This window comes from Dryobates pubescens, chromosome 2, assembly GCF_014839835.1.
Source record: "Dryobates pubescens isolate bDryPub1 chromosome 2, bDryPub1.pri, whole genome shotgun sequence".
NCBI classification, from domain to species: domain Eukaryota; kingdom Metazoa; phylum Chordata; class Aves; order Piciformes; family Picidae; genus Dryobates; species Dryobates pubescens.
In genome coordinates this window covers 51,482,438-51,506,854 of record NC_071613.1, presented here as the reverse complement: position 1 = coordinate 51,506,854, position 24,417 = coordinate 51,482,438, and the positions used below count along the sequence as shown (strand labels likewise).

Here is a 24,417-nt window from a genome sequence, read left to right as displayed (position 1 = left end):
CAGACCCCTCCCCAGCTTTGTTGCCCTTCTCTGGACACCTTCCAGCAACTGAGCAGCTTGCTCCATCTGTAGCAACCAGAGGTCCACAGCCCAGGTACAGGATGGAAGGCAGAGCCAAGATCTTCTCTCTGAATAGAACAGCCCAGGGAGGTTGTGGATTCCTCCTGCCTGGAGGTGTTCACAGCCAGGCTGCATGAGGCTTTGAGTGGAAGGTGTCCCTGCCCATAGCAGGGGGCTGGAACTCGATGATCTTTAGGATCCCTTCCAACCCAAACCATTCTATGATTCTACCTTCCAAACTACCCTCCTGGGCCCCATTAATTATTCAGTCCTCTCTGCCTTTTGTGTTTTGTAGCCTGACACTTCCCATCCATCAGCTGCAATCATCCAAGGGGACACAGAGGGGAGGGCTGAGCCCATTGACTGCAGCTCCTTCCCTCATGATGCTGCAGATAGTTGAAATGCAGAAGCTGGCAGGGTAATGGGGATGAAATTTCCCACAGAGGAACATTGCTGACTTAATGTTGCATGCTGAAGTAGCCTGGATTTAGATTTAATGTTCCTTCTCAAGCGTGGAGAAGGAGGCTCCTCTGCTTGGGGCTCCTCCTGGCAGCCAGGCCTGGGCAGGCTGGTGAGGCTGAGAGGACATTCTTGCAGTGCTTTATGCTAAGTGCCTCCTGGATAGCAAAAATGGGAGGGGGTTAGGGTTTTGGGGGTGGGGTGGGGGGTGGGGGTCTTTTGTGATCTGGAAGAGCTTCAGATAGAATAGGATGGAATGGAATGGGATGGAATGGAATGGAATGGAATGGCATGGAGTGGAGTGGAGTGGAATGGAATGGAGTGGAGTGGAGTGGAGTGGAATGGAATAGAATGGAATAGAATGGAATGGAATGGAATAGAGTGGAATGGAATGGAATGGAATAGAATAGAATGGAATGGAATAGAATAGAATGGAATGGAATAGAATAGAATGGAATGGAATAGAGTGGAATGGAATGGAATGGAATAGAATAGAATGGAATGGAATAGAGTGGAATGGAATGGAATGGAATAGAATGGAATGGAATGGAATAGAATGGAATGGAATGGAATAGAATGGAATGGAATAGAGTGGAATGGAATAGAGTGGAATGGAATAGAATGGAATGGAATGGAATAGAATAGAATGGAATGGAATAGAATGGAATGGAATGGAATAGAATGGAATGGAATAGAATGGAATGGAATGGAATAGAATAGAATGGAATGGAATAGAGTGGAGTGGAATAGAGTGGAGTGGAATGGAATGGAATGGAATAGAGTGGAATGGAATAGAATGGAATGGAATGGAATAGAATGGAATGGAATAGAATGGAATGGAATGGAATAGAATAGAATAGAATGGAATGGAATAGAATGGAATGGAATGGAATGGAATAGAATGGAATGGAATGGAATAGAATAGAATGGAATGGAATAGAATGGAATGGAATGGAATAGAATGGAATGGAATAGAATGGAATGGAATGGAATAGAATAGAATGGAATGGAATAGAGTGGAGTGGAATAGAGTGGAGTGGAATGGAATGGAATGGAATAGAGTGGAATGGAATAGAATGGAATGGAATGGAATAGAATGGAATGGAATAGAATGGAATGGAATGGAATAGAGTGGAATGGAATAGAATGGAATGGAATGGAATAGAATGGAATGGAATAGAATGGAATGGAATGGAATAGAATAGAATAGAATGGAATGGAATAGAATGGAATGGAATGGAATAGAATGGAATGGAATGGAATAGAATGGAATGGAATAGAATGGAATGGAATGGAATAGAATAGAATGGAATGGAATAGAGTGGAGTGGAATAGAGTGGAGTGGAATGGAATGGAATGGAATAGAGTGGAATGGAATAGAATGGAATGGAATGGAATAGAATGGAATGGAATGGAATAGAATGGAATGGAATAGAATGGAATGGAATGGAATGGAATAGAATGGAATGGAATGGAATGGAATAGAATGGAATGGAATGGAATGGAATAGAATAGAATAGAATGGAATGGAATGGAATAGAATGGAATGGAATGGAATGGAATAGAATGGAATGGAATGGAATGGAATGGAATGGAATGGAATGGAATGGAATGGAATAGAATAGCATAGAATGGAATGGAATGGAATGGAATGGAATAGAATAGCATAGAATAGACCAGACCAGACCAGACCAGGCTGGAGATGTCAAAAGCTGCCTGGCAAACCTGCCTCAAGATCATACACACAGAACTGGTCATCCAGTCCAGCCATCAACCCAACACCACCATGGCCATTAAGCCATGTCCCCAAGAGCCATGGCCACGGGTTTCTTGAACACCTCCAGGGATGGGGACTCCACCACCTCCCTGTTCCAATGTCTGGTGTATGCCTGGGTGGGGGTTGGTCTCTTCTCCCAGGCAAGCAGCACCAGAACAAGAGGACACAGTCTCAAGCTGTGCCAGGGGAGGTTTAGGCTGGAGGTGAGGAGAAAGTTCTTCCCGGAGAGAGTTGTTAGCCATTGGGATGTGCTGCCCAGGGAGGTGGTGGAGTCCCCATCCCTGGAGGTGTTCAAGAGGGGATTGGATGTGGCACTTGGTGCCATGGTTTAGTTAGTCAGGAGGTGTTGGGTGGCAGGTTGGACTTGATGATCTCTGAGGTCTCTTCCAACCTTATTGATGCTATGATTCTCTGATTCTAAGTGCCTCCTAAATAACAAAAAATAGCCTTTTTAATTTAGTTGTTTTAACCTAGAAGAGCTTAATGCTTCCAAAACCTGCTTGACACCAATGCTCCAGGATGCTGCTTGGTTCACGATTGTTCCCCTCTGCTCCACACTGCTGAGGCCACATCTCGAGTCTGGGCTTCAGTTTTGGGCCCCTCATTCCAAGAAGGACATTGAGGGGCTGGAGATCCAGAGAAGGGCAACCAAGCTGGGGAAGGGTCTGGGGAACAGGGCTGGTGAGGAGCAGCTGAGGGAGCTGGGAGTGTTCAGCCTGGGGAAGAGGAGGCTGAGGGGAGACCTCATTGCTCTCTACAGCTCCCTGCAAGGAGGTTGGAGTGAGGTGGGGGTTGGTCACTCCTCCCAAGGAACAAGCAAGAGGACAAGAGGAAATGGCCTCAAGTTGCAGTAGAGGAGGTTTAGGTTGGACATGAGGAACAATTTGGTGACAGAAAGTTGTGTTGAGTCCTGGCTCAGGCTGCTCAGGTGGACTCTCCATCTCTGGAGGAGGTGCAAAGCCTTGGAGATGTGGTGCTGAGGGACATGGCTTCATGGTGACCTGACTGTGCTGGGTTAACAGCTGGACTTGATGATCCTGGAGTTGTTTTCCAGCCAAAATGATTCTGTGCTTCCATGCTGGCCATGAAACCATCCCCAGCACTTCACTCTGAGGGCATTTGTGGGTCACCATCCCTGGGGGTGTTTAGGAAGAGCCTGGCTGAGGCACTTGGTGCCATGGTTTAGTTGATGAGATGGTGTTGGGTGATAGGTTGGACTGGATGATCTCAAAGGTCTTTTCCAACCTGGTTAATTCTATTCTACTCTACTCTACTCTACTCTACTCTACTCTACTCTACTCTACTCTACTCTACTCTACTCTACTCTACTCTACTCCACTCCACTCCATTCCATTCCATTCCATTCCATCCCATCCCATCCCATTTCATCCCATTCCATTCCATCCCATTCCATCCCATTCCATTCCATGTTACCCAGGCAAACATGTCCCCCCTCACTGCAGTATGCAGGTAAATGGTGTTCTCTGGGTGCTGTGGCTCAGTCCAGGGGGAGCAGAAGCTCCTGCAGAAGGCTGAGCCCATGTGGTGATTAATTCATCAGCAGAACTGGTTGGAATTCGAGCTGTGTTCTGAGAGAGGTGTTTAATTGGGACTAAATGACTCATTAGCGTGGAGCAGATCAACCTGAGAACATCAGCAAACACAAACACAGGCATTAATGACTTGCAGGTACTGAGATGCCTCCTTCTGCCTGCTGAGGTTGCTCCTCACAAGCACAGAGGTGGCTCTGGCCCAGCTGTGGTTTGGAACAGCTGGATTGGGGGCAATCTATAAAGGGAACTTCCATGGGGTTTGTGGAAGGTGTTGAGATGGAATGGAATGGAATGGAGTGGAGTGGAATGGAATGGAATGGAGTGGAATGGAGTGGAGTGGAGTGGAGTGGAATGGAATGGAATGGAGTAGAATGGAATGGAATAGAGTAGAATAGAATAGAATGGAATAGAGTAGAGTAGAATAGAATAGAATAGAATAGAATAGAATAGAATAGAATAGAATAGAATAGAATAGAATAGAATAGAATAGAATAGAATAGAATAGAATTAACCAGGCTGGACAAGACCTTTGAGATCATCCAGTCCAACCTATCACCGAACACCATCTCATCAACTCAACCATGGCACCAAGTGCCTCAGCCAGGCTCTTCCTAAACACCTCCAGGGATGGGGACTCCACCACCTCCCTGGGCAGCACATTCCCATGGCCAATCTCTCTTGCTGGGAAGAACTTCTTCCTCACCTCCAGCCTAAACCTCCCCTGGTGCAGCTTGAGACTGTGTCCTCTTGTTCTGGTGCTGCTTGCCTGGGGGAAGAGACCAACCCCCACCTGGCTACAACCTCCCTTCAGGGAGCTGGAGAGAGCAATGAGGTCTCCCCTGAGCCTCCTCTTCTCTGGACCTGCTCTCACAGTCCCATGTCCTTCCTCTGCTGGGGGCAGCAGAATGGGATGCAGTGCTCTGGGTGGGGTCTCCTGAAAGCAGAGCAGAGGGGGGGAGCAGAGCAGATGTAGCAGCAGCTCCACCTAGCCCAACATTTATTTACACTTGAGGTGGGAATGAAGGTTCCTCCCAGGTTTCCCTCCCTCCCTGCCTTGTTCTACATGCTTCAGCACAGGCTGCCTACAAGCTGAGCTGCCTTTGATCAGCACATCTCACTTGTTGGTTCCAGGCAGATGATACAGCTCTCAGATCTCAGCAAGGACGTTCCCACTTCCACTCACAGTGCAAAAGCCTCCACTGAAGTGGGAGTCCCACATCCCAGCACACCCCAGAGCTTGCCTTGGGCATCAGCCCCTGCTCAGCCTCACCACTTGGGAATGCTCCTCAAACACAGAGTTGAAATGGCAAAGGTTTGTATGGAGGTCCTTCAGCGGTTGTGCTGGGAGCTGCACTTGGCTCACACCAAGCCCATGAGGGCTCCAGGCTTGGGGCACAGTGCCATTAGTGGAAAAGGAGCTGGGGGTGTTGCTTGACAGCAGCTGAACATGAGGCAGGGTGTGCCCAGGTGGCCAAGGAGGCCACCAGCAGCCTGGCCTGCATCAGCAGTGGTGTGGCCAGCAGGAGCAGGGCAGGGATTGTGCCCCTGGACTGGCCACAGCTCAACTCCTTGATTCAGTTTTGGACCCCTCACTCCAAGAAGGGCATTGAAAGGCTGGAGCAGGTCCACAGAAGGGCAACAAAGGTGATGAAGGGTCTGGAGAACAGGGCTGGTGAGGAGCAGCTGAGGGAACTGGGGGTGTTTGTTCAGCCTGGAGAAGAGGAAGCTTAGGGGAGAGCTCATTGCTCTCTACAACACCCTGAAAGGAGGTTGGAGTGAGGTGGGGGTTGCTCTCCTCCCTCATACCAGGTGATAGAATGAGAGGAAATGGCCTGAAACTGTGCCAGAGGAGGTTGAGGTTGGAGATGAGGAAGGGGGAGGTGGGGGGGGGGAATACTTGAAATAAATTATCCTCTTTGAATGAGGACATTTTAATTATGAGGCAAGAAACAGCAAGCCAAAGCCCAGCCCTTCCCTCTGCACACATGACTTCTGCAGCACCCCCATGCTTCTCCAAACACCCACCCAGCCATATGCTGCTGAGCACCAAAATAGAGCACTTGGCTCTGCAGGGCTCTGGCAGGGCTCAGAAGAAATCTGCAGAACTATCTCATGGCACAGTCTGCCTGCCTGGGAATGGGAAAATCATTCCCCTTCCTAGGGAAGAACCAGCGTTTTGCCCACAGAGGTGCTGCAGTCTCCCTCCTTGGAGACATTCCAGACCCACCTGGATGTGTTCCTCTGGGACCTTCCCTAGCTGAAGCTGCCTTGGGTGGTGGGGTTGGACTCAGTGACCTCCAGAAGTCCCTTCCAGCCCCTACCATTCTGTGATGGCCACCTGGGCACACTGCTGGCTCATAGAATCAATGAGGTTGGCAAAGACCTCAGAGCTCATCAAGTCCAACCTGTCACCCAACACCTCCTGACTAACTAAACCATGGCTCCAAGTGCCACATCCAGTCCCCTCTTGAACACCTCCAGGGATGGTGACTCCACCACCTCCCTGGGCAGCACATCCCAATGGCCAATCTCTCTTGCTGGGAAGAACTTTCTCCTCACTTCCAGCCTAAACTTCCCCTGGCACAGCTTGAAACTGTGTCCTCTTGTTCTGGTGCTGGTTGCCTGGGAGAAGAGACCAACCCTCACCTGGCTACAACCTCCCTTCAGGGAGTTGGAGAGAGCAAGAAGGTCTCCCCTGAGCCTCCTCTTCTCCAGGCTAAGCAACCCCAGCTCCCTCAGCCTCTCCTCACAGGGCTGTGCTCCAGACCCCTCCCCAGCCTTGTTGCCCTTCTCTGGACACCTTCAAGTGTCTCAATGTCCTTCTTAAATTGAGGGCCCCAGAACTGGACACAGGACTCAAGGTGTGGCCTAACCAGTGCTGAGCACAGGGCACAATGACCTCCCTGCTCCTGCTGGCCACACTGTTCCTGCTGCAGGCCAGGATGCCATTGGCCTTCTCGGCCACACTGCTGCCTCATGTTCAGTCCTTTTCCCTCAGAGGACCACTGTGTAACTATCTGCATCCAGTAAATATCCCCACCCAGTGTGAATGGATGTGTGTGCCCCATAACCCCCTTCCCTTCCTCCCTCTGGCCCTTCCCTCCTGCTTGTTCCCAGCGCCAGCAGCACTCCTGGTGCCTCTTAGCAGGGCCCTGCATGGAGCAGGGAATGAAAAGCTTCCATTTTGCTGCTGCTGCTGCTTCAAGAACATCCCAGTAGGAGAGGAATGCTGCAAAGCCTGGAATGTGGCAGATGGCTCTGCAGGAGAAAAAAATCTGCTCCAAGGCAGGAGCTGAAGGGGCTGCAGTCAGCCCTGCCTCCCCCCTGGAGAGGGAAGGGGATGGAGCAGAGCCCTGCAGAATCGTGGCAGGAGCTGTGGTAAAATCTGTGGGGGGATCTTAGGGGGGATTTAGTCAATGTTTATCAAGACCTGAGGGCTGGGGGTCAAGGGGGAGGGGACAGGCTCTGCTCTCTTGCACCCTGGGATTGGACAAGGGGCAATGGATGTAAGCTGCAGCACAGCTGCACCTCAACACAAGGGGGAACTTCTGCACTGGGAGGGTCACAGAGCACTGGAACAGGCTCCCCAGAGAGTCTTCTCTGGAGCCTTTCCAGCCCCATCTGGATGTGTTCCTGTGTGATCTGTGCTGGATTCTATGCTCCTGCTCTGGCAGGGGGGTTGGACTTGATCTCTTTGGGTCCCTTCCAACCCCTGACATCCTGTGAGCCTGTGGGGTCATTAAATTTGCTTTACATCAAGCTTTGCTTTGGCCTCCCTGATTGCGCTTGTAAATGGCCTTAATTCATGGTGAGGGATAAGAGGGACCCAGAATCCCAGCATGGTAGGGGTTGGAAGGGACTTCTGGAAATCATCCAGTCCAAACCTCCTGTTTCATAAAGCACGGGCACACACAGCAGCTTTGGAAGCTCTCCAGAGAAGGAGACTCCACAACCTCCCTGGGCAGCCTCCTCTAGGGCTCCAGCACCCTCACAGCAAAGAGCTTTCTCCTCATCTTCAGCTGGCTTCCACTTTGTGCCCATTGCCCCTTGTCCTGTCCCTGGGCACCACCGACAAGAGTCTGGCCCCAGCCTCTTGCCCCCCACAGCTCCTTTGTCTCTTGCTGAGCATTGCTCAGATCCCCTCTGGGGCTGCTCTTCTGCAGGCTCCCCAGCCCCAGGGCTCTCAGCCTTTCCTCCTCACAGAGCTGCTCCAGGCCCCTCAGCAGCTTTGCAGCCTCCCCTGGACTCTCTCCAGCAATACCATCTGTGCTGAACTGAGGAGCCCAGAACTGAACCCAGGACTCCAGATATGGCCTCCCTAGGGCAGAGTAGAGGGAGAGGAGAACTTCATTGGAGGTTTTTAGGAGGAGACTGGATGGGGTGCTTGATGCCATGGTTTAGTTGATTAGATGGTGTTGGGTGATAGGTTGGACTTGATCTTGAAGGTCTCTTCCAACCTGGTTTATTCTATCCTATCCTATCCCAGCCTATTCTATTCTATTCTATTCTATGCTATGCTATTCCATTCCATTCTATTCTAGTCTAGTCTATCCTATCCTATCCTGTCCTATCCTATTCCATTCCATTCCATTCTATTCCATTCCATCCTATCCTATCCCATCCCATCCCATCCCATCCCATCCCATCCCATCCCATCCCATCCCATTCCATTCCATTCTATGCTATGCTATGCTATTCTATTCTATTCCATTCTATTCTATTCTATTCTATCCTATCCTATCCTATCCTATTCCATTCCATTCTATTCCATCCCATCCCATCCCATTCCATTCCATTCTATGCTATGCTATGCTATTCTATTCTATTCCATTCTATTCTATTCTATTCTATCCTATCCTATCCTATCCTATTCCATTCCATTCTATTCCATCCCATCCCATCCCATTCCATTCCATTCTATGCTATGCTATGCTATTCTATTCTATTCCATTCTATTCTAGTCTATTCTATCCTATCCTATCCTGTCCTATCCTATTCCATTCTATCCCATCCCATCCCATCCCATCCCATCCCATCCTATTCTATTCTATTCTATTCTATTCTATTCTATTCTATTCTATTCTATTCTATTCTATTCTATCCTATCCTATCCTATTCTATCCTATCCTATCCTATCCTATCCTATCCCATCCCATCCCATCCCATTGCATTCTATCCTATTCTCTTGTCCTGCTGGCCACACTTTCCTTCATGAGCCCCAGGAGACCATTGGCCTTCTTGGCCTCGAGGGCACATGGCTGGGTCATGCCCTTGCTGTCCCCCAGGATGCAGAGGTCCTTCCCCACAGAATCCCTTCCCATCAGGTCCCCCCTCCACTGCAGAGCTGCAGGTTCCCATGGGGACAGTGCTATGCAGACAGTGGTGCCTGGCTTTTGCAGGCTGGCTTGAGGACATGACCAGAAGCTGGTGTGACTTCTCCTGGTTGTGGGGAGCTAATGGACCTGGGAAGCATCAGGATGAGCTGTCTGCAAGATGTCAGAAAGCTCTGTGTGTGTGTGTGAGTGATTAGAAACTGCCCTGAGAAGAGGTCTGGCTGATAAGAAAAATACTTTGGCTGTCACCACTGTGGGTCAAGTGTCAAGAGAGCTGCTTGGGAGAGCAGCCTGGATCAGCTGGGAGGTATTTGTGGTGCTGGAGCAGAAGCAGGGTCTCCAAACTGAGGGCCAGAGCAGCAGCCTGGGCTTTGCATGCTGTGGGATAACAATGTTCAGCCTAAGGCTGCTGTCTGCCTCCTCAGCTGGTTCCAGCTCTGACCTCCTTTTGTCAGGGCCAAACCCAGGTCTCACTGAGGAGTGGTGGTTAAGGATCAAGTGTTCTAGAAGGGTCTGCTGCAGGTGGACACTTCCAGAGAATCAGAGGGATCAGAGTCTTGCTTGCAAGGCTTCTGAGATCACCATGTCTGGCCAGCAGTTGTTTTGGTTGTAAGAAAGCTTGATGTGGCTGGAGGGAGGTTGGAGGAGCTGCTCCACTACCCTCACAACACCTTCAGGTGGAACCTCCTGGCTTCCAGTTTGTGCCCAGTGCCCCTCGTCCTGTCCCTGGGCACCACTGACAAGAGTCTGGCCCCAGCCCCCTGCCCCCCACAGCTCCTTCAGCTCTTGCTGAGCATTGCTCAGATCCCCTCTGGAGCTGCTCTTCTCCAGGGCTCTCAGCCTTTCCTCCTCACAGAGCTGCTCCAGACCCCTCAGCAGCTTTGGAACCTCCTTTTGACTCTCTCCCGTAGTTCCCTGTCCATCTTGAACTGGGGAGACCAGACCTGCACCCAGGACTCCAGATGTGGCCTAAGGCAGAGTAGAGAGGGAGGAGAACCTCCCTTGGCCTGCTGGCCACACTTTTCTTCATGCACCCCAGGAGACCATTGGTCTTCTTGGCCACAAAGGCAAGACTGTGGTGATCTGGCTCATGGGCACCACTTTGTCCACCAGCACTCCCAGCTGGAGCTGCCTTCCAGCAGGTCACTCTCTCCCCTGGCACTTAACTTCTCCTCAGTTCAGGAGCCTACACTTGCCCTGGTTGGACTTCATGATGTTCCTCACTCTGCAGCCTGTGCAGGTCAGCCTCTCCTCTCCTCCCAGTCAGGTACCATCAACTGACAGAAAGTTTCCTTGCTCCTCAAACTCTCCCTGGTGTGAAAAAAAAAGAAAGAGGAAAGAGATGCCTTGAATTTATGAGGGGGAAAATGTTCCAGCTAAAAATAGATGTTCTCCAAAAGGATGGGAGGTGTTGGAGTGTAGACACCACACTCTGTCTGCTGAACACCCTCCTGCCAGGCTCTGCATTTCTCACCTTGGCCTTCCAACACCCATCCAAAAATAAGCAGGGAGTGCAGTGGCTGGGAAGGGACCCTCGAAGGTCATCCTGGCCAACCCCCCAGTGCAGCAGGGAATGTTGAGAAGCAAAGCTTGAGAGCCTCTTTCACTCCTCCTCTTACAGAATACAGAATGAACCAGCTTGGGAAAGACCTTTGAGATCAACCAACCCCCACCTAGCTCCAGCCTCCTTCCAGGGAGTTGCAGAGAGCAATGAGGGCTGCCCTCAGCCTTCCTTTCTCCATGCTGAACAACCCCAGGCCCCTCAGTTGCTCCTCACCAAACCCTTCAGCCTTCATTGCCCTTCTCTGAACTTGCTTCAGCCCCTCAAGGGAATGGAATGGAATGGAATGGAATGGAATGGAATGGAATGGAATGGAATGGAATGGAATGGAATGGAATAGAATAGAATAGAATAGAATAGAATAGAATAGAATAGAATAGAATAGAATAGAATAGAATAGAATAGAATAGACCAGGTTGGAAAAGATCTCAAAGATCATCCAGTCCAACCTATCACCCAGCACCATCTCATCAACTCAACCATGGCACCAAGTGCCTCAGCCAGGCTCTTCCTAAACACCTCCAGGGATGGGGACTCCACCACCTCCCTGGGCAGCACATTCCCATGGCCAATCTCTCTTGCTGGGAAGAACTTCTTCCTCACCTCCAGCCTAAACCTCCCCTGGCACAGCTTGAGACTGTGTCCTCTTATTCTGGTGCTGCTTGCCTGGCAGAAGAGACCAACCCCCTCCTGGCTACAATCTCCCTTCAGGGAGTTGTAGAGAGCAAGAAGGTCTCCCCTGAGCCTCCTCTTCTCCAGGCTAAGCAACCCCAGCTCCCTCAGCCTCTCCTCACAGGGCTGTGCTCCAGACCCCTCTCCCTGCTGCCTGCAGGGGGGGTGGACAAGATGACCTTTGAGGGTCCCTCCCAACCCGATGCATTCTCTGCCTGTCCATCCCTGCCGCTCTGCTGGAGCTGGGCTGGTGGGGATCTGCCTGCAGGCAGGGCTTTGCAATCAGCAGCCGCTAACAGCTCTGGAGAGCACTTGGTGATGTGAGGAGCAGTGAACAAAACACTCCCAACCCTCTTCCTTTGACAAATGGGTGGCTTTTGAATCCCAGGCTTTGTGCAGGCTGTGTTTGCTTCCAAACCTGAGCTCCAGCTTTGCCCTGCAAATGAATATTAATCATGGACACAACTGGAGCATTGGGCCAGGCCCATTAATGTGATGGAGGTGCTGAAGGATCTGCTGGCTGTGTACTCTCAGGATGAATTAACTTCTCAGGGAGAAGGAATGTTCTGGGCCACTCAGTTTAAGAAGGACATTGAGACACTTGAAGGTGTCCAGAGAAGGGCAACAAAGCTGGGGAGGGGTTTGGAGCACAGCCCTGGGAGGAGAGGCTGAGGGAGCTGGGGTTGCTTAGCCTGGAGAAGAGGAGGCTCAGGGGAGACCTTCTTGCTCTCTACAACTCCCTGAAGGGAGGTTGCAGCCAGGTGGGGGTTGGTCTCTTCTCCAGGGCAAGCAGCACCAGAACAAGAGGACACATTCTCAAGATGTGCCAGGGGAAGTTTAGGCTGGAGGTGAGGAGAAAGTTCTTCCCAGAGAGAGTTGTTGGCCATTGGGATGTGCTGCCCAGGGAGGTGGTGGAGTCCCCATCCCTGGAGGTGTTCAAGAGGGGATTGGATGTGGCACTTGGTGCCATGGTTTAGTAGTCCTGAGATGTTGGGTGACAGGTTGGACTTGATGATCCTTGAGGTCTTTTCCAACCTTACTGATTCTGTGATTCTATGAAAAGAAAACCAAAGTCCTTTCATGGCAAGAGAAGGAAAAGAGAATCCAGCCTGATGTTCATGGCCTGAGCTGTTGGAGGCTGCTGGGTGTGATCAGAGAATCACAGAATTGTGTGGGTTGGAAAAGACCTCCAAGATCATGGAGTACAACCATCAACCCAACCCCACCATGGCCATCAAACCATGGCCCACACTGCTATGGCCACAGGTTGCTTGAACCCCTGCAGGGATGGGGACTCCACCACCTCCCTGGGCAGCCTGTTCCAGTGCCTGACCACTCCTGCAGCAAAGAAATTGTTCCTCATATCCAACCTAAAACTCCCCTGGCACAATTTCAGGCCATTTCCTCTCCTTTTATTACCTGATAGTAGGGAGAAGAGACCAACCCCTTCTGGCTCCAACCTTCTTTCAGGCAGTTGTAGAGAGCAATGAGGCCTCCTTTCAGCCTCCTCTTCTCCACACTAAACACCCCCAGCTCCCTCAGCTGCTCCTCACCAACCCTGTTCTCCAGACCCTTCCCCAGCTTTGTTGCCCTTCTCTGGACCTGCTTCAGCCCCTCAGTGTCCTTCTTGGAGTGAGGGGCCCAAAACTGAACCCAGGATTCAAGGTGCAGCCTCAGCAGCTAGATGATCTCCTGGTAGATGTCCATCAGCACCATGACCTCATCCTTTGGTGTGACCCAGCATGGCTGCTGGCCTCCTGCTGGGGATACAGATAAGGATGGGATGTGGATGCCAGTGGGGTTGTGGGGATGAGGATGGGGCTGTGGGATGGGGATGCAAGATGGAGATAGGAATGCAGGATGGGGATGGAGGATGAAAATGGGGATGGAGATGGCACTGCAGGATGGGGATTTGGGGTGTGGACACAGGGCACAAGATGGGGTTGTGTGTGGAGATGGGGATGGGGATGAGGAAGGGCTGGGAGATGAGGATGAGGGTGGGGATGCAGATGTAGGATATAGGCATGGGGATCAAGAGGGGTTGGGATTGGGGATGAGGATGCAGATGAGGATGGGGTTGGAGATAGGGATGAGGGTGGGGATGCAGATGTGGGATATAGGCATGGGGATCAAGAGGGGTTGGGATTGGGGATGAGGATGAGGGTGGGGATGCAGATGTGGGATATAGGCATGGGATGCAAGAGGGGATTGGGGATGAGGATGAGGGTGGGGATGCAGATGTGGGATATGGGTGTGGGATGCAAGAGGGGTTGGGATTGGGGATGAGGATGCAGATGAGGATGGGGTTGGAGATGGGGATGAGGGTGGGGATGCAGATGGTGATGGGATGTGGATGTGGATGCAGACATGGATGCAGTTGGGGATGGGATTGGGGATGAGGATGAGGGTGGGGATATAGATGGGGGATGTGGGCGTGGGATGGAGATGGGGATGGGATTGGGGATGGGGATGAGGATGAGGGTGGGGATGTAGATGTGGGATGTGGGTGTGGGATGGAGATGGGAATGGGATTGGGGATGAGGATGAGGGTGGGGATGTAGATGGGAGATGTGGGTGTGAGATGCAAGAGGGATTGGAATTGGGGATGAGGATGCAGATGAGGAAGGGCTTGGATGAGGGTGGGGATGCAGATGTGGGATATGGGCATGGGGTGCAAGAGGGGTTGGGATTGGGGATGTGGATGCAGATGCAGATGTGGATGCAGGTGCCAGCCAATCCTGTGCACTGCTCCCTTGCCCAAGGCCCCCCTGAGGACACCCCCATGGCATTCTGGCAGCACACCCCTCAGCATAAAGCCCAATCCCTTTAACTTTAGTGTTGCCAGCCCAAAGCAGAAGCTGTCTGAGAGGTTTCCCCCTGAGAATCTGCTCTGTGCAGAGCAGCCCTGCCGTGCCCAGGGTGTTCCCATGGGAGCCCTTTGGTCCTGCAGCATCAGCCAGGTCAGCAAACATCGACTCTGCTGTGCAGGGAGAGCTGCATTTGAAGCAATTTGTTATCTACAGCAAAGGTCACTGGAGTTAAGCAGCCATCTGCTTCCTGGCCACCGTGGACCCAGCTCCAGACACATCTCCTGCCATTTGCATGTGCTGTTGGTTGAGCTGGCTGGCTGATGAGGTCCCTCTCGGAGGTCAGGTGTGGAAGAGCAGAGGGGGCAAGGTCTGGGTGTTGTGGGGAGGGTGCAGCCACTGAGCAGCTGCAGAGTGAAGGACACAGATGGAAGCAGCACTCACAGGAATCAGCTCTTTTATATTTATTTATTTCCCCCCCCCCCCCTTCTATAAATTGTGGTGGTGGTGGTGGTTCATTTTCTGCAGCCATTAGAGAGCTGATTGCTTCCACTTCACTGAGTGAGCAGAGCTGCAGCACACCCTGAGAGGGGGAAAACAGGGCAGAGAGTAGAAAACCCTCTCCTGCCTGAGGCTGGGGGAGGTGAGCAACCTGCTGTAGTGTGAGGTGTCCCTGGCCATGGCAGGGGGGTTGGAACTGGCTGAGCCTTGAGGTCCCTTCCAACCCTGACAATTCTGTGATGCTGTGTTCAGGCCCTGGACAGCCTGATGTGGAATGGAATGGAATGGAATGGAATGGAATGGAATGGAATGGAATGGAATGGAATGGAATGGAATGGAATGGAATGGAATAGGATAGGATAGCATAGAATAGAATAGAATAGAATAGAATAGAATAGAATAGAATAGAATAGAATGGGATGGGATGGGATGGGATGGGATGGGATGGGATGGGATGGGATGGGATGGGATGGGATGGGATGGGATAGAATAGGATAGAATAGGATAGAATAGAATAGACCAGGTTGGAAAAGACCTTTACAATCATCCAGTCCAACCTATCATCCAACACCATCTGATCAACTAAACCATGGCACCAAGCAACACCTCCAGGGATGGTGACTCTACCACCTCCCTGGGCAGCACATTCCCATGGCCAATCTCTCTTGCTGGGAAGAACTTCTTCCTAACATCCAGTCTAGACCTCCCCTGGCACAGCTTGAGACTGTGTCCTCTTGTTCTGGTGATGGTTGCCTGGGAGAAGAGACCAACCCCCACCTGGCGGCAACCTCCCTTCAGGTAGCTGTAGACAGCAAGAAGGTCTCCCCTGAGCCTCCTCTTCTCCAGGCAAATGATGTGACCTTAAAGGTCACTTCCAGCCAGATCCCACTCCTCCAACCTGTCCAAGTCCCTCTGGATGCATCCCATGCCTCAATCATGCCAACTGCACCACTTAGCTTGGTATCATCAGCAAACTTGCTGAGGGTGCCCTCAGCCAGTGGAGTCTCACAAGGTTCTCTGTACTGGACTTGTATCCATCCCCCCCTTCCCCTCTCCACAGCCCTGGGCTTGCTTTTCTGGTGCCTTCCAAAGTCTCCTTTCATTTTCTCCTGGCTTAAGGGGCCTTCCTGCCAGCTAAGCAGAGGATGTGTTTGCAGAGGTTGATGGAGCTTCCTCAAACCCAAATGTCAATGTGGGAGGATGAAACGTCAGGGGGATGCTATTTACAGATCCCTCCAGATACCATTTCCAAAAGAAAAGAGAAAGGAGCAGCAGGGATTGTTCTGGAAGCCTCCAGCAATCCCCAGGCTGGTGGCTGAGGTCAGATGGGTCTCCAAGATCTCCAAGTGCTCAGGAGGAGGGCGTTCCTCCATGGTAGGAGGTGGTGGTGGGGAAAAGGAAGGGCTGTGTTGTGCCTCTTCAGTCATATTTACTGTGTCCAGGTCTGGGCCCCTCAGGTTAGGAGAGATGTTGAGTTGCTGGAAGGTGTCTACAGAGAAGGGCAGCAAAGCTGGGGAGGGGTCTGGAGCACAGCCCTGTGAGGAGAGGCTGAGGGAGCTGGGGTTGCTTAGCCTGGAGAAGAGGAGGCTCCGGGGAGACCTTCTTGCTCTCTCCAACTCCCTGAAGGGAGGCTGTAGCCAGGTGGGAGTTGGTCTCTTCTGCCAGGCAAGCAGCACCAGAACAAGAGGACACAGTCTCAAGCTGTGCCAGGGGAGGTTTAGGCTGGAGGTGAGGAGAAAGTTCTTCCCAGCAAGAGAGATTGGCCATTGGGATGTGCTGCCCAGGGAGGTGGTGGAGTCCCCATCCCTGGAGGTGTTCAACAAGGGTGGTTGAACTCTATGATCTCTGGAGGCCCCTTCCAACCCCTAACATCCTGTGAGCCTGTGATCTTAAAGGTCTCTGTGTACCAACATGATTAGGAAGAAGGCCAAGGAGGCCTTCAAAGAAGGCAGATTTAGTCTGGAGATTAGAACGAAGTGCTTTCCTGTGCGGGTGGTGGGACACTGGAACAGGTTGCTCAAGGAGGTTGTGGAGGCTGTTTAGAGTTATCTTTGTTTCCCTTTTTCACACCCAACAGTGGTTTATTTGCATGTTGCTACTTTTATGCTCAAGATCTCTGACAAAAATTTAAAGGCATAGCCTAAAACTACCACAGTGTCCATGCCCATGGCAGGGGGCTGGAAACTAGGTGATCTTGACAGAGGTGCTGGAACATGGCCAGAGAAGGGCCATGAGGATGAGCAGAGGGCTGGAGCTGCTCTGCTATGAGGACAGACTGAGGGAGTTGGGGCTGTTCAGTCTGGAGAGGAGAAGGCTCCCAGGAGTCCTAATTGTGGCCTTCCAGGATCTGAAGGGGGCTCCAAGAAAGCTGGGGAGGGACTTTTGAGGGTGTCAGGGAGGGATAGCACTGGGGGGAATGGAACCAAACTAGAAATGGGTAGATTGAGATTGGATGTGAGGAAGAAGTTGTTCCCCATGAGGGTGGTGAGAGCCTGGCACAGGTTGCCCAGGGAGGTGGTGGAAGCCTCCTGCCTGGAGGTGTTTGCATCCAGGCTGGATGTGGCTGTGAGCAACCTGCTGCAGTGTGAGGTGTCCCTGGCCATGGCAGGGGGTTGGAACTGGCTGAGCCTTGAGGTCCCTTCCAACCCTGACAATTCTATGATTGGGATGGGATGGGATGGGATGGGATGGGATGGGATGGGATGGAATGGAATGGAATAGAATAGAATAGAATAGAATAGAATAGAATAGAATAGAATAGAATAGAATAGAATAGAATAGGAAGGCATGGGATGGGATGGGATAGAATAGAATAGAATGGGATGGGATGGAATAGAATAGAATGGGATGGGATGGGATGGGATGGGATAGAATGGAATGGGATGGAATGGGATGGGATGGGATAGAATGGAATGGAATGGAATGGAATAGAATAGAATAGAATAGAATAGAATAGAATAGAATAGAATAGAATAGAATAGAATAGAATGGGATGGGATGGGATGGGATGGGATGGGGTGGGGTGGGGTGGAATGGAATGGAATGGAATGGAATGGAATGGAATGGAATGGAATGGAATGGACCAGGGTGGAAGAGAGCTCCAAGGTGCCTTCCAGGCGAGGCAGTGGCCTGGTTCAGTGCTTGCCTGGTGCCAGTGTGTGTGCCTTGCCGCTCGCAGGGATGACGTGCCAGGCCAGGACCTCCTACACCGAGGACGAGGTGCTGTGGGGCCACCGCTTCTTCCCGGTCATCTCCTTGGAAGAAGGCTTCTTCAAGGTCGACTACTCCCAGTTCCACGCCACCTTTGAGGTGCCCACCCCCCCTTACAGCGTGAAGGAGCAGGAGGAGATGCTGCTGATGTCCTCCCCTCTGATAGCGCCGGCCGTGAGCAACAGCAAGGAGCGGAGCGGCTCGGTGGAGTGCCTGGACGGGCTGGACGAGGTGGGCACCAAGCTCCCTTCAAAACTGCAGAAAATAACTGGGAGGGAAGACTTCCCCAAAAAACTCCTCAGGATGAGCTCCACCACCTCGGAGAAGGCCTACAGCATGGGGGATTTGCCCATGAAACTCCAGCGGATCAGCTCCGTCCCGGGCAACTCCGAGGAGAAACTGGTGTCCAAGACCACCAAGATGATCTCAGACCCCATCAGCCAGTCGGTGGCCGACCTGCCCCCCAAGCTGCAGAAGCTGTCAGGTGGTGGCAGGATGGAAGGGAACCTTCCCCCCAAACTGAGGAAAATGAATTCTGACCGGTTTACATAACCCCGGCGGGGGGCCTGGGGCTGCGGTTCGGAGCTTGGACTGCCGCCGCCACCGCTGGGGGGCGACGAGCTCCACGCCGGGCGGCGGCCGGAGCCGTCCCTTGGGGGAGGCTGTGGGGGGTTGAGAGGGGGGGACTGAGGTGTGAGGAGGTAGCAAGGAGGGGACAGTGGGGGCCAGCTGATGTTCCTTGGCATGTAGAGTCACACCACGCATGCAGTGCTAGTGGGCGACCTTTGCATATAGTCCCGTGGCATGAGTCCTACCATCCATCCATCCTGTAGAGCTGACTAACCTGGGGAGGGACCTTCCTTCCCCCTGCATTTCTCACATGAGGGGTGTGAGCTTCAGGGGAGAAAGTTCCAATCTGGGTTCAAAATGGTTCTTTTTATCTTTGGTGGTGTGTGGTTTTTTTCCCCCCACCCCTGCTGTAGATTGCTGTCTTTCGTTCAACCAAGGAGTTCTGGTGCATGTCCCTTTTGCTTCAGGGAAGGTGATGTGGCAGGGCTGGCTTAATGGTTGGACCTGAGGACCTTGAAGGTCTCTTCCAAGCAAAATGATGAGGGAGGAGGCCCAGGGAGGGCCCTCATGGAGGGGAGATGTAGAGTGGAGATGAGGAAGAAATTCTTTGCAGTGAGGGTGGGGAGACACTGGAACAGGTTGCCCAGGGAGGCCGTGGATGCCCTCTCCCCGGAGGTGCTCAAGGCCAGGTTGGATGAGACCTTGAGCAAGCTGGATCCAGTGGGAGGTGTCCCTGCCCATGGCAGGGAGCTTGGAACTGGATGACCTTGAAGATCCCTTCCAACCCAACCCATTCTGTGATTCTATCAGTTAATTCCCACCATGAAATCTGCAAGCCTTAAATGAACTGCTGGTTTCTAGTTTGCTTGAAGCACTTTCCTGGAGGTTGCTTTCCTTCTCCTGGGGCCTGACCCTTGTCAGGGGTGCCCAGGCACAGGACAAAGGGGCAATGGGCATGAAGTGGAAGCCAGGAGGTTCCACCTGAAGATGAGGAGAAAGTTGTTTGGGGTGAGGGTGCTGGAGGCCTGGAGCAGGCTGCCCAGAGAGGTTGTGGAGCCTCCTTCTGTGGAGAGCTTCCAACCCCACCTGGCCATTGTGCTGCTGGGCAAGCTGCTGGGGGTGCCCCTGCTTTAGTAGGGGGGTTAGGAGTGGATGATCTCCAGAGGTCCCTTCCAAGCCCCACCACACTGGGACTGTGGGGATTTCCTAGGCTAGTGGGGAGGGGAAAAAAAATAGACTTCAACTGTATTTCCTGAGGTGTTGTTTAGAGAAGAAACTTGTGTGGCTAATCCTGGGCAAACCAATCAATAAAGGAATGAAACTCACACTTTAGATCAGCTGGATTCAGATCTTTTGCACTCTTGGGGGTTTCTCATCTCTGGGCCAGAGGGAAAAAACCAACCAACCAACCAACCAACCAAAACACCATCTGAAATCAGCTTTTGATTCCTCACCTTGCTGGGACCAGCTAAGCAGGAAACCAGCTGAATGTCTCCAGGAAGCCCAAGCAGCTTGTTGACTGTGGCCAAACTGCACCCCCAAAGCCACCCACTGCTCCCCAGGTGCCCAGATTCCCCTCTCTCCCTCTTGCTTTGCTGGCCCAAGGTGGGCTTGCTGGTGGTGCAGGTGATGGCTGCAGGGGCAGCAGCTCCTTACTGCTTTCTCTATGGTGAAAATCATGTTTAAACCTGTTCTTAACTGAAGTTGACCCTGTGGGTTTCAAACTGAGTAATACTTTGTATAAATGCTGGGGGGGGATGGGGGGTGGGGGGTGGGGAGCTGATATCTTCTGTGCTTTGTGGTTGGGTTTTCCTTCAGCCCTTGGTGTGCTCCAGTTGGGTGGAGCTGGAGGTGGTCTCCAGGGCTGGAGCACCTCCTGCCATCCTCAGAAGGCTGGAGGGTGGCTGTTGGGGTGCCCCAGAGACCCCCCCTGGTTGGTGTGTGGTGTCTGGAGGCCAGGTTGAGATGGCTTCTCGAGGGCTCCTTCCTGAGGAAGGGGGTCTGGGTGAGCAGCATCAGGGTATGAAAGCCACCACCACCAGCAGCAGCAACCAGGGGAAAGGGCTCTGCATGACATCACCTGCATGTACCCCCCGTGGAGACCACAGCCCGCTGGGCCCAGCCGTGGACCACCCTTAGCTTAGGAGATGCACGCACAGGCCAGTCGTGGCCAAGCTCTTCTGCCAGGCAGGCTCTGCACCATCCTGCTACCTAACCAACAGATTTTTTTTGGTGACCTTTGAAGGGAAAAATAACCCCAAGCCCAAACACTGGGGGTTGCCCTCAGTGTTGGCATGGAGGAAGAGCTCAGCCCCCGGGTGCTGCTGGAGGGCTGGCTCAGCGCTTTGCTTCGCTGTGGCGGTGGAGGACCCACCACTTGCCCACCCAAGGACTTCAGACTGGCTTCCAACGTTTCTCTTCGTGGTTTGCTCATGCCTTTGGAGTGGCACTGCATGCTTTCTGCACCCCCTGACTCGACTCCCATCCTGCTGGTGAAGGGAAGGGCTGGACTTGCTCCTGCTGTGGGGCCCCTGCGCTCTGCACCCCCGGGGAGCAGGCGGGCCGTGTGGAGAGGCGAAACCTGGACTCCTTTTCCCCCTCTCTGTTGGCTGCCACTTGCTCAGGTTGAGCTGCTGAAGCACCACTGCTTTTTGTACCACACCCAAAACTCTTCTGCTGACAGCAAAAATAGCCAGGTGTCACCAGCCAAACCACCACCGAGTCCAAAGCAGAGAGATAAGAACATGAATCAGCACGGGAGACACGCAGCCAGTGGCACAGCCAAGAGCCCTCCCAGCAGGCCTCAGCAGATCCATCTGGTTTGCAAAGGAAGGGTTCCACAGCTTGGCTTCTCCTCAGCAACTCCTTTGGGTTGCTGGGGGTGGGACCTGTGCTCCCTTCCCAGGCTGCTGCTGGAATGTGAACCAACCAACCTGCTGCCCCCTCGTCGACACAGTTGGACTGGGTGATCACTGGAGGCCCCTGCCAACTGAAAATTTCCTCTCCTCCTCTCTCCTCTCTTCTCTCTTCTCCTCTCTTTGCTCTTCTCCTCTCTTCTCCTCTCTTTTCCTCCCTTCTTCTCTCTTCTCCTCTCTTCTTCCCTTCTATTCTCCTCTCTTCTCCTCTTTTTCTCCTCTCTTTTCCTCTCTTCTTCCCTTCTATTCTCCTCTCTTCTCCTCTTTTTCTCCTCTCTTTTCCTCTCTTCTTCCCTTCTATTCTCCTCTCTTTTCCTCCCTTCTTCTCTCTTCTCCTCTCTTCTTCCCTTCTATTCTCCTCTCTTCTTCTCTTTTTCTCCTCTCTTTTCCTCTCTTCTTCCCTTCTATTCTCCTCTCTTCTCTTTTTCTCCTCTCTTTTCCTCTCTTCTTCTCCTCTCTTTTCCTCTCTTCTTCTCCTCTCTTTTCCTCTCTTCTTCTCTCTTCTTTCTTCTTCCCTTCTCTTCTATTCTCCTCTCTTTTCCTCTCTTCTTCCCTTCTATTCTCCTCTCTTCTCTTTTTCTCCTCTCTTTTCCTCTCTTCTTCTCCTCTCTTTTCCTCTCTTCTTCTCCTCTCTTTTCCTCTCTTCTTCTCTCTTCTTTCTTCTTCCCTTCTCTTCTATTCTCCTCTCTTTTCCTCTCTTCTTCTCTCTTCTTTCTTATTCCCTTCTCTTCTATTCTCCTCTCTTCTCTCTTCTCCTCTCTTTTGCTCTCATCTTCTCCTCTCTTTTCCTCTCTTTTTCTCTCTTCTCTCTTCTCCTCTCTTCTTCCCCTCTCTTCTCTTCTATTCTCTCTTCTCCCTTCTTCTTCTCTCTTTTCCTCTCTTCTTCTCCTCTCTTTTCCTCTCTTGTTCTCTCTTCTCTCTTCTTCCCTTCTCTTCTATTCTCCTCTCTTCTCTCTTCTTCTCCTCTCTTTTCCTCTCATCTTCTCCTCTCTTCTCCTCTCTTCTTCCCCTCTCTTCTCCTCTCTTCTTCCCCTCTCTTCTCTTCTATTCTCCTCTCTTCTCCTCTCTTTTTCTCCTCTCTTTTCCTCTCCTCTTCTCCTCTCTTTTCCTCTCCTCTTCTGCTCTCTTCTCTCTTTTCTTCTCTCTTCTCTCTCCTCTCTGCTCCCTCTCTCCCTCACCCTCTCCCCCTTTTCTGCTCTCCTTTTTCCTCTCCCCCAGCCATGCCAGCAGTTTTGGGCTCTGGTTTGGAAGTGCAGGCAGAAGATGGAATCTCCTGTGGGCTGCCCATCTTTGCTGAGTTCTCCATCCATCAGCCTGGGGGATGGTGGTTCATGGCCTGGTGGACTTTTCCTTTGGGAGAAGTAAATGTGATGTGTCTCTAGACATGGTAGCAGTGTTCCCCCAGCCATGCCTTGGGGCCACCAGCATCTTCGCTCCCCAAAAGCCATGGTGAAGGTGCTTGGCTTCCCACAGCAGCTCAGCAGCTGCCAAGGTTTGCCTTTGGGAGAGCCAAGTGGCCTTTTTCTTTGGGTTGGGAGAGTTTGAGTTGAGTCTGTGGAGAAGGTGGAGTGAAGTAGGAGCAGTGTGGATGTGCTCTACAAATGGAACCTCAAAGAGGTGACAGCAGAAGGTGGGAAATTGGTAATGTGAGTGGCTGATGGAGGTGGTGGTGGAGTCCCCATCCCTGGGGGGTGTTCAAGGACCATGGCACTTTGGGCCATGGTTTAATGGCCATGGTGGTGGTGGGTTGATGGTTGGACTCCATGATCTCAGAGGGCTTTTCCAACCCAAAGAATTCCATGAAGCATCCTCACTTCTACAAGATGAATGACATGGAACAAATCATACAATGAACTGAGAGTTTGGGGGGGGTTAATCAAAAGAAGCACCTGGCCTGCTTGGGGACAAGATGCCTGAGGCTTGTGACATGTGTGTGCAGGTGACAGCATCACGTCTGTCCTCAGAGTGGAAGCACCATCAGGGATGAGGTCTCCAGTTAGCCAGTTTAGGGGCAACAGGCACAAACTGGAAGCCAGGAGGTTCCACCCTGAAAGTGAGGAGAAAGTTGTTTGGTGTGAGGGTGCTGGAGGCCTGGAGCAGGCTGCCCAGAGAGGTTGTGGAGTCTCCTTCTCTGGAGAGCTTCCAACCCCAGCTGGAGATTGTGCTGCTGGGCAAGCTGCTGTGGGTGCCCCTGGTGCAGCAGGGGGCTTGGACTGGATGATCTCCAGAGGTCCCTTCCAACACTCTCCTGATGTGTTGCAGGCCAGGCTGGATGGGGCCCTGAGCAACCTGGGCTAGTGGAAGGTGTCCCTGCCCACGGCAGTGGGGTTGGAGCAAGGGTGATCTTTAAGGTCCCTTGAACCCAACCCATTGTGTGAATCCCTGATCTCCAGAGGTCCTTCCCAACCCCTGCCATGCTGGGATTCTTTGCTAGGACCATGAAATTCTGGGTAGGTTCCTTTTTGGTGGGGCCATGTTGGGGTTTCTCCCCCTCCCCTCCTTTTATGATGGTTTTAGTCCAACCCTCAATGCTTCTGCTGTGAAGAAGTCCCTGTGTGATGGCACAGCAGGTCTGTGTTCTTCTCTACTGCTGAATCCATGCTTGAATTCTCCTCTCAATTGTAAATACTGACATTAGCTGATGAGAAACTCATCCTCTGGCATGCAGTCCATACCTGTAGAGATGTCCAGGTTCACTTGAGCTCTACCAAACCACAACCTCTTGTACTCACTGACACTGCAAGCTCAGTTTTCTCTCAAGCTCTATTAAACTTCCAACAAATGGTTCAGTTTCAATGTCTTTGTCTTTTCTCCTGGCCTCTCTTGGTGGCTTTCATAAATGCCCATGTCCTCAAGCTGCTGGAGAGGTGCTGCTTCCACACCCAAGTTCAACCAGGGCCAGTGGTGGAGTCCTGAACCTGGGGAGGAATAGAGTCCTGCACCTGGGGAGGAATGAACCCCTGCACCAGTACAGGTAAGGGGTTGAGCTGCTGGGAAGC

General features: G+C 52.0%; 1 protein-coding gene across 1 annotated transcript in view; it reads left to right on the top strand.

Moving 5' to 3' along the window:
• KCNJ3 (potassium inwardly rectifying channel subfamily J member 3) overlaps window positions 1-18,533 on the top strand; it is a 46,223-nt gene extending 27,690 nt beyond the window's left edge. Inside the window, exon 3 of the mRNA XM_009896803.2 lies at window positions 17,902-18,533. Coding sequence (XP_009895105.2) covers window positions 17,902-18,485 — 584 coding nt within the window. The 3' untranslated portion in view covers window positions 18,486-18,533. The remainder of the gene's footprint in view (window positions 1-17,901) is intronic.
• Window positions 18,534-24,417: the final 5,884 nt, after the last annotated feature.